The sequence below is a fragment of the Durio zibethinus genome, chromosome 7 (assembly GCF_047325235.1).
Source record: "Durio zibethinus cultivar Kanyao isolate XHJ-2024 chromosome 7, ASM4732523v1, whole genome shotgun sequence".
NCBI classification, from domain to species: domain Eukaryota; kingdom Viridiplantae; phylum Streptophyta; class Magnoliopsida; order Malvales; family Malvaceae; genus Durio; species Durio zibethinus.
This window is the reverse complement of record NC_143168.1, coordinates 17,518,657-17,527,618: the sequence shown is the minus strand read 5'-3', so window position 1 is coordinate 17,527,618 and position 8,962 is coordinate 17,518,657. Positions and strand designations below refer to the sequence as shown.

Genomic DNA, 8,962 nt, shown 5'->3' with positions numbered 1-8,962 from the left:
CGCCGCCTGGTCCACCATCGTCAATGGCCGGAAACCTCAAAAGTTACCAGGAAGCTGCTTTCGACGTGATCTATCCAGATCTGGTCTCCTCTTCATCAGAAACGACCCCAATCGATGTAGATCGGGGTTTAAAGTTTTTTGTTCTTCTCTTTCTTTCTTTTTTTTAACTCAAACTAATAACCTTTCTTTTTGTTACAGGTGGCTCGGCGCTAGGTTCCTCCCTGCGGGGAGAACTGTGTTTTGTTTTATGGTTTTATTTTTTTTTGTTGATTTTCGTAGATCTGTTTAGGTATTTGGGGGGGTGAGTTTTTTTGTTTGAGAGATTTTTGGTAGGGGTGCGTGTTTCTGCCGTTCTGGTGAGGGGATCCAAGAGTTTTTTTTTAGCTCCCTCTGAAATAAGGGAGAAGCTAGTGTTTTATATAGTTGAAACGGTGGTTGCGTGTGTTAATGGAGTGAAAAGACTGGACGAGGAGGTGTTATGATGGCTGAGGTGGTGGCAGGCGTGGGTGGCCAGCGGTGCCGTGCACGGCACCCACTGGCAACAGCCCTTAGTTTGTTTCTTCTTCTATTTGGCTTTTCTGTTTGTCTTCTTTTTCTTTTTTTTTTATTTTTTGATTTAAAACTTTAATTAATTTTTTTAATTAATTAATTTTTTTTAGATTATAAAAATGTAGACCCGGACAAAATCCGGTGTCTACAATAATTATTTCTTGATAAAACATATAAATGAAGATTGTTCTTCTTTCATCTCTTTTTATAAACATAATCTTATTAGAACTTTGAATAGAAAAATTTTACAATAAAATATGTTTTATGATTAAAATTCTAAAAATTAATTAGAAATTATCTTATTTTTCACCTCTTAGTCTTGTAGTTAAAAGGCTTTAAAAAAGACGTATGAACATGAATTCTAACCTCGTCATCTCCTGCTACACTCTTTTAAACCCAAAAAAAAAAAAAAATTAGAAACTATCTTTAAAATCATGTTACAAGTTATAATAGTTGGGAGGGGGGAAATATTTTAATTTTAGAATAACACTATTGAAACGGTATAGTTTTTTTTTATATCTTATTGACCTTTTTAAAATTAGTAAAAGTTTTAACGTAAAAAGATGAATTTCAATAAAACAAGCTGTTATAGTAGCACATGTTTAGTAAGCGTGATATCTTGAGTTCGATTCATTGATTCTCGTTGACACTGTTTTTCTTAATTTATACAAAATCTCTTTCTTTAAAACATTTACAATCTCAATCTTACCGTCCTACAACAAAAGAATCATGTAAAGCATTTGATTTTTTTTTTTTTGTTTAAACCTTAACATGCACTTTCGTTTTATTCGTCTTCTTCTTGCCAATCCCATATCCATTCCAAGAAATGTTTCTTGCCCGCCAAACTTGCCCTCTTTTTCTCCACAAATTCCATCCCAAAAATGCTTCTAAGTTGAGGTGTATTCCCAAGAAATTCATTGTTTCTGCTTCCCTTAACACCATAGTTGCTGCTACTGCTTCTGGCTTTGGTGCCACTGTCCATGGGTCTGTCACTTCTGCTATTACCCAAGTGGCTGTTACGGCCTTTGCTTAAGGTTGACTTTTTGTGGCCTAAAGTCGAGGAGCAACAAGGTGCCTTTTGTTACTTGTTTCTGTTTTTTTTTTTTTGGAACTTTTTCTTTTGCGGGTTTTTATTTGTTGGGATTTCTATGCTGTTTTGGAATTGGAATTTTCGCCTAATTTTGTACTTTTACAATTTAAATAGAAATAATAGTGTTTTGTTACATTCAGTTTTAGGCAACCCGCTAGGAGTTATTTTTACAGTGCTAGATTAGGGGAATACTAGATGTGTGCTTTGTTCATGACTGGCTTTTAAGATCCTCCTCATAATCTCATACTATGTTATCTTTTACGTTTTAAATTTAATTCGTGTTTTCGAGCCTGTTTATTGGTGTATAGTTATTTTGGATGTTCATTTTATTCTGCAGGCACTGCTTTTCAGTTTTCAAATTCTTAAAATAGTGCATACAACTACAAAAACATTTAGGCTAAAATGCCAAAAAAAAGCACTTTACTTTTCCAAATTTCCTAAATAAGCCCCTTTCCTTCTATTGTTATTTTTGTTTAAATGAGCTTTATTTTGATGGAAACCATTAAAATCCATTATCTTTAGTACATTAGCATTTACATGGCACAAATATATTACAAAATAAGAGCTTTCTAGATGGTCATATGGCATGCCATGCCATGGAAGCCTGTGCTACATGCCCTGTAATAACCAAAGTCAGTGTCTTTCTTAGTGGAAGCTCCCTCTCTCACGCAGATGTATTATGTATTATGAGCCTAAAAGACTCTGCTTTTGATCCCAAAATTATGGAATAATTGTTACACATAATGAAAAGGATATAGTTTTCATTAGAAACCTTGTGTTCCTCCCTATTGCATCAATTATTAATTCTTGATGTTAGCTCATTAGCAAGCGCGCGACTATAATTTATGCTCTTTGTAGTTTATAATGACAACTACTGCTTGCTTTGTCCAATCAATAATCCATATACTGTATACTTACTGAATCATTTTCTTCGTGCTTTCTGCTCTCAATTTTCAAGTTAACAACGTCAATCAATGTGTGCAGGTTCTTTTACAGTGGAAGGAATAGGTGTGACTGGCTATCCTATATTTTACGAGGCAAAGGTTTGCCATCTCTAGTTGCCTCATAACTTGCATGTAGTCCTATTCTGCCACTAAAACACTGAATTTGTTAAGGAAGAATCTTAGCTATGTTGGTTCCATCAAGTGGCCTAAGTGTATGAAACTGTATAACTATTAAGTTTGTTGCATTGTGCTGTGTCTATATACTTGGTTCTTCTGATAATCTTTTTAACAACTTACTAGTATTTATTTTTCCGTGGATGCTTCTCATGTGCACAAATTGCATGTAGGGCTCCTATATTGGCCTAGTGTTTTACTTTCTTAATCTGTCTCGGTTATACTTGTAGACCTATACAATATGACTATTTCTATCTTTCATAGAAGTTAGTGAGCCATTCTGATAGTATGCAGGTACAAGGATAATTGCCGTATAATATGGTAGGAAAACATCTAAGAGTAAAAGCAATAGACATTTTGATGTTTTAGACAGTAACTGTAGCCATTTTAGTGTTTTGATGGTAATGGTTAATGGTTTGTTCTTATGATAACAATGTTTACATGGGTAGATAGTTAATTGAACTCAATTCTTGATGGTCTGGAAACTTGGTTCATTCTTTCACTTTCTTGTAATATTATGCTGAGTCAATTGCATTCTATCTTCTTATTACTAAAAAAGGTAGCCCTCTAAAGTGCCAGTGTTGCTCAAAAACATGCTTCACTTTCAGTTAATTCTTTAACTAAGGTCTTAAAGTTTGATGTAGGCTATTGACATGATGATGATACATGTGAAAGTTTGCTCAGCATAGAAACAGAGTTTTGTGATGAGGTGGTAAGGTTGGTAGCTGGTGCTTCTAGATTAAGTTATATAAATCAGGTAAAGTCTACATTTTAATTGGTTCTGTCTGTAGAGTCCTCATCCTTAATCTTGGTTTTTCATTAAAAAAATATTTGTAAGCAGAAAGCTTAACGACATTTTGTTTAACTCGTATTGTAACCCTTTAAGGAGGATGATTTTTTTCTTTCACCTTTTCCTGCGTTGGTGACATGCTTGGTCTAGGGAAAGCTAACTCCAGTTGTGTAATCCACAGTTGGTTATTTGCGCATGTTTTAAAATGTAAAAGAAAAAATAACATAGAAAGAACAAAACAAGTAAATAAAATAAGTTTCATATTGACGGAAATAGCATATAATTTCTTTTGTTAAATGAAATATTCTTATATTGAGCTGGAAAAGGCCCAGCAACTCTGCAGTTATAAGTCATCTTGCATTGAAGAATGAATTTTTGGAAAATTGTTTTATTTCTGGAATTGGAGATGGTTTTCACGAGAAATTCCTAGGATTTGTAATTCAACTTGTTCACCATATTCAAAACTCCAGAAAACATAAATATCACTTAGGCATGTTTATCTTCCTATCGATTTTTTTATTTCAATTTCGAACTTCAGAGAAATATCTAGAAACAACTTATGATTTAGGTTTTTAAAGTAATCCTTATTTATTTCTTTTCCCTTATTACAAAAAAAAAAGAAAAAAAAAACAGAAAGGGTTTTACTTCTGATGTCTATTATGTTGTGTGGGAAAAATATTGTCTCATCAAGTGATGGCAATGATAGGGAAACCATAATGATGTTGCTGTCAGAAGTAGGAATTATAAATTCTTGCCCTTTCTTCTTATTGGTTTTCATGCTATCCTGGTGTCATGTTTGCCATCTTTGGTGTTGTTACCCTTGTTAGCTTGTTAGAATGCCTGTGTCTTACAATATTTTTTTAAATTTCAATGATCGCGCTGGAGTTTTGGATCCTCTGATAGTGATATTTAATCCCTCCCACTATATTGTATGTTGTCATGTGACTCATCTAATATATTGTCTTGTAGCCTCCACAGAGACATTGCAGGATAAATGTTAACCAGAGTACCCTTGGTTATGAATAGGAACATGGTTACAAAATTTGCACTACAACAAAAAAATGTGGTGTGGATGATGTAATTTAGAAACTAATTTGTAAGCTAAACAATAGGTGAAACTTCATGATTTATATGGGTACACATTACATAGGGTAAATGTCAATTGAATAGTTCCTTAAAATATAATTAAATCGTATATTCAATGTATGATTAATTCTTTTTAGTGCTTGTGGTTGGGAGGTCATTTGTAATGGTTTTGAGTGCAATCTCTGACATGCAGTTAACTTTTAAATCCGTATTGTTTTACACTTAAAATGGATTGGTCAAGATGTAATTTTAATACGTAAAGGAAAGGAAAAACAGAAATATAGGAAATGCATATTGCTGGGATTGAAGTGATAGTAGTTACAAGTCACTATGATATCATATAAGGGTCTTGGTAGCATTTGTGTTGATTCTTTCCTAAGGGCATGTCAAGTTCTATAGTGCAAAGCACTCTTCTTGTTCTTGTGGTCATCTTCAAGATTTATCTCAATGCATATGGGTGGTGAGAATGACATGTTCTCAAAGAACTAGCTGGGTGGAAAACTGTAATATAGGGGATAGATAAATAAATTAATTAGGTTTAATTGTACGTATGTGAACACTGATTAGAAGTAGTTGTGTTCTAATTTAATATTCTTTTCTTTTACTTTTAAGGCAAATAATCTGCGAGTCATGCTCTTGGGAATGGTTGATGCATGTGTGGTGTTTATAAAGCTGGCAGACTGTATTCAGAATATGAGAACCTTGTAATGCCTCTCAAAATTTATTTATTAGATTATCATATATGCAGAAAACAGATTTCTGTTTGTTTTTCTATTTCATAGTTCATTGGATAGACACCCAAGGCTTGGCCTAGCTGTTATGATCCCTCCATAAGAGGATCAAGGTCCAAGGTTTGGATTAACTATCCCCCTTAGACTTCCTTGTATGTATCACATGACTAATTCATTGAAATGGAAAAAATAATTACTCCATTTATTGAATCTTTTGAATTCTAAATTTCTAAACCCTTTAGGAATCTTGCATTATAGACACACTATATTTCTCCATCCTTTGAACATATGTATAAGGACAGATTGCTCCAGTGTTTCAAGCTCTGAGAAATTTATAACAAAATCTGTGGTGCTATAATTCTTAAAAATTTATGGTTCAATGGTTTGAAGGTTAATCTTTATGGTATTGATGTATGAATTGCACTTAAAGGTGTGATCGTTCTTTACAGTTATGCCCTGCCCCAAGCAAAGTCTCAGGCTGTTGCACAAGAAACGTTACTTTTTTGGTGTTCCCTAGCTTCTAGATTGGGTTTGTGGGCACTGAAAGCAGAGCTGGAATATCTTTGCTTCACTGTTCTTCAGGTAAATGAGTGCATTTGGAGTTCATGCTTCTAGATTGGGTCTGTGGGCACTGAAAACAAACCTCGAAGATCTTTGCTTCGCTGTTCTTCAGGTAAAGGAGTGTGTTTCGAGTTCATGGAAGTTGCAAGAGCATATATCATAACATCATTAATGATATTAGTTGTGTATGTCCTTTACTCTATTCATCATGTAGTTTGAGCTTTATTAATGCTATTTGATCGGGACATATATTTCATTTAGGCACCTTTTATCCATTGAGTTTGGTAATGTTATTTTTAAGTGGTATTGTAGTTAAATTTAGGGTGTATTATTTTTCAGTGGTATTATAGTTAAATTTAGGGTGTATTGTGTCTTCCCAACTAATTGTCAAGAGGATTTAAGTGGAATGCTTAATATGATATTAGAGCATTTAGTGGTATTATAGTCATAATCCCTAAATGCTAGAGCCCTTGTTCTCTCTCTCTCTCTCTCTCTCTCTCTGTTTCTTCTCTCTTTTTTTTTTTTTTAGTTGTGTACCTAAACTAATTTATTGGAAAGTGGGAGGGATATTGTGCATGAGTTTTTAAATTGGGACATCAATTGTGGAATTTTCACTTGATTTGTTCAATGAGAAATATATTTCTCTTTCTCCAAATGTACCAAAAAAATTTACTTCTGGTTCCTAACACTTGCAGTTTAAGGTCACTTAGAGTATGGTTTTATGGGTTCTATGTTCATAATCGGGCATTGCTATATGAACTGTGGTTACAAAGTTCTTGACAGCTATGCATCAGATAGCCTTTTATTGCCTTTTAGATTCATGCAGGAACAGCAATATTTTGCATTGACTTTTAGGTCCATGCTATCTGCACACTTCGGAAAAATTTGCCATTAAGCTTATAAATATTGCATATAGCATGTTTATGATGGTCAAAGATATAGAAAAAGTGACAAGCTTTGATTATGTTGGAACCTGTATGCCATAGTGTTATGGTAATCAATGTCATGACTCAAAATTCTTTTCTGACAGATACTATAGCTTCTAACTAAACATGTGAATCCTTTTGGATTATGTATGTCAAACAAATTTTGTAACCACATTTGTTTCAATTTTGAGGATACTGGTGCAGCCTCAAATATTTAGGAAGCTGCAAACTTATCTGGCTTCAGTGTGGAGCCCCAGAAATAAAGGAGCATATCCTAGACAAATGTCTGCAAAAGCCAGTGGGTCCTCTATACAGGAAAACAGTTCAACGCATGAAGATGAAGCTTCTATGAGTGATGAAGATATTGCTAGCATAAAGGTAAGCATATAGGACTGAAATGGTGATGTGTCTATATTCTAGTTATCTTCTTTTTGGTTGGTTTAAGGCTTGCTTTGATGTATCAGGATTTTGCCAATTTTAATGATAAGATGCTTACATCGGAAAGTTTTAATGCATAATGTTAAGAAATCCTGTCTTCCTGCCAGAAAATTGGAAAAGGATGAAAAATTTCAGGTAGACAGGTCGCTTTAGCCTTTGATATGCTAAATACTAGTTTTCTTCTTCGTGAACCTTGGATAGTGTTAATAAAAAACACTTAATATGCTGTCATTGGGCACCTTCAACACATGATCTTGGAAGATGTCTCAACTTACATTGTAATTATATACGACTGCATCTTGACCACTGAACAGCATAGCTTGCTTCAATTTTTTTAGTAAAAGACATTTGGTCGATGAATTTAGTGCAAGAGCTTTATTCTGTTGTCATGAATTTCTATCCAAACTAGGCTAGTCGAATACTATGTGATGGTTACAATCTGTAGTTACTGTTATTTTCTGTCAGATTGCTCTGGGTTGTGCTTTGCTGTATATTTTGGAGAGGTTCATGCTCTTCCTCGACTATTTTTGAAACCTTTTGTTTCATCAAATAAAATTCAAGAAGCAAATTGGCTTTCGTGCTTTTGTCTTCTTGAAAATAATAGGACAATAATGAAAGAAATTCCAAATCAAAAAGGTCATAACTGAGTAGGATCCACCCCTTACTCTCATTATATTATATTATGAAATTAGATTAGTTTTGAGGAATTTTCTTTTTCAAAAGAGTACCAAACAGTCTTCATTATATTATATCATATTATATTATATTATGAAATTAGATTAGTTTTGAGGAATTTTCCTTTTCAGAAGAGTACCAGACAGTCTTAATTTCTTATCAGTTAGATGCATTGATTAGCTCTAAACATAATTCCAGCTTTTTTACTCCATGTTATAATAATTGTGGCAACATAGGTGCGCATATCTGGAAGTATATATGCTGAAGAACAAAAGGGTTAGAGGGTTTTGGGTCGGCAGGCAGACAAACGAGTTTTAAATGTAGTATTCAACAGAAACATTAAATTTAAGTAACTAGTTCCAGTTGTTTTATACATGCAGGATCTTTTGGATGCAGTGGTTCCTTTTGACATCTTATTTAATCGGAGAAAATATAGTTTCTTAATAATCTTGGAAGAAGTTCAGAGATGGAACCAAAACCGAAGGTTGTGCAGGATGCTGGAATTGCTCTGGCATCTCTTGTTATTTGCAAGAAGGCACTTGAGAGGGATCTGTTCATATCAATTTCGTTTGTTTTTCTCACTTATAATGAGTTTCTGTTGCTTATTTCTAATAAAACTATTTTGGTTTTATTTATTAGTTTTAATTCCTGTGCATGTGAGAGCAACTATTGTTAGTTTGGTCATATCTTGTAGGTGCAGGAAGATAGGAGTAACACTTAATGTATGTGTATCAACGTTTGGATGCTTTGCTTCTTAGCTGTAAAATATTATAGTTGTGCGTGTTGTTAGAGCCACATGTAGTCAAACCCCCTCCCTTTGCCATAGTTCTCTTTAGATTTGGATTGTTAGACCTTTCTTTTTTTTTTTTTTAACAAATCGAATTGAGTTGAATTTGGATCGAGTTTTTCAAATTAAAATCTGCTTTGATAACTCTAATCGAGAGTGATGTAAGATAGAATTTAGTTAATCTAAATTTCATTATGCATCCATTTTTAGG

At 33.7% G+C, this 8,962-nt stretch overlaps 1 protein-coding gene across 2 annotated transcripts; it reads left to right on the top strand.

The window, feature by feature from the left end:
* Positions 1 to 1,313: 1,313 nt before the first annotated feature.
* LOC149518059 (uncharacterized) lies at positions 1,314 to 8,758 on the top strand. 2 transcript variants are annotated; one of them, XM_089763677.1, is made up of 6 exons: positions 1,314 to 1,620; positions 2,624 to 2,682; positions 3,402 to 3,514; positions 5,814 to 6,037; positions 7,056 to 7,229; positions 8,345 to 8,758. In XM_089763677.1, exons 4-6 carry the CDS (start codon positions 5,951 to 5,953, stop codon positions 8,720 to 8,722), a joined length of 639 nt encoding a protein of 212 aa, XP_089619803.1. In that variant the 5' UTR covers positions 1,314 to 1,620; positions 2,624 to 2,682; positions 3,402 to 3,514; positions 5,814 to 5,950; the 3' UTR covers positions 8,723 to 8,758. The 2 variants fall into 2 exon arrangements, with proteins under 2 accessions (XP_089619803.1, XP_089619804.1); XM_089763678.1 differs by lacking the exons at positions 1,314 to 1,620; positions 2,624 to 2,682; positions 3,402 to 3,514 and having other exon boundaries at positions 4,789 to 6,037.
* Positions 8,759 to 8,962: the final 204 nt, after the last annotated feature.

What these genes read in the sequence shown, in the direction of transcription:
- LOC149518059 (XM_089763677.1), top strand. Translation starts at nt 5,951, where the DNA reads ATGAGTGCATTTGGAGTTCATGCTTCTAGATTGGGTCTGTGGGCACTG. An exon ending in TTTGCTTCGCTGTTCTTCAG is followed by an intron (nt 6,038 to 7,055) that starts GTAAAGGAGTGT and finishes ATACTGGTGCAG; the next exon opens with CCTCAAATATTTAGGAAGCT. An exon ending in AAGATATTGCTAGCATAAAG is followed by an intron (nt 7,230 to 8,344) that starts GTAAGCATATAG and finishes TTATACATGCAG; the next exon opens with GATCTTTTGGATGCAGTGGT.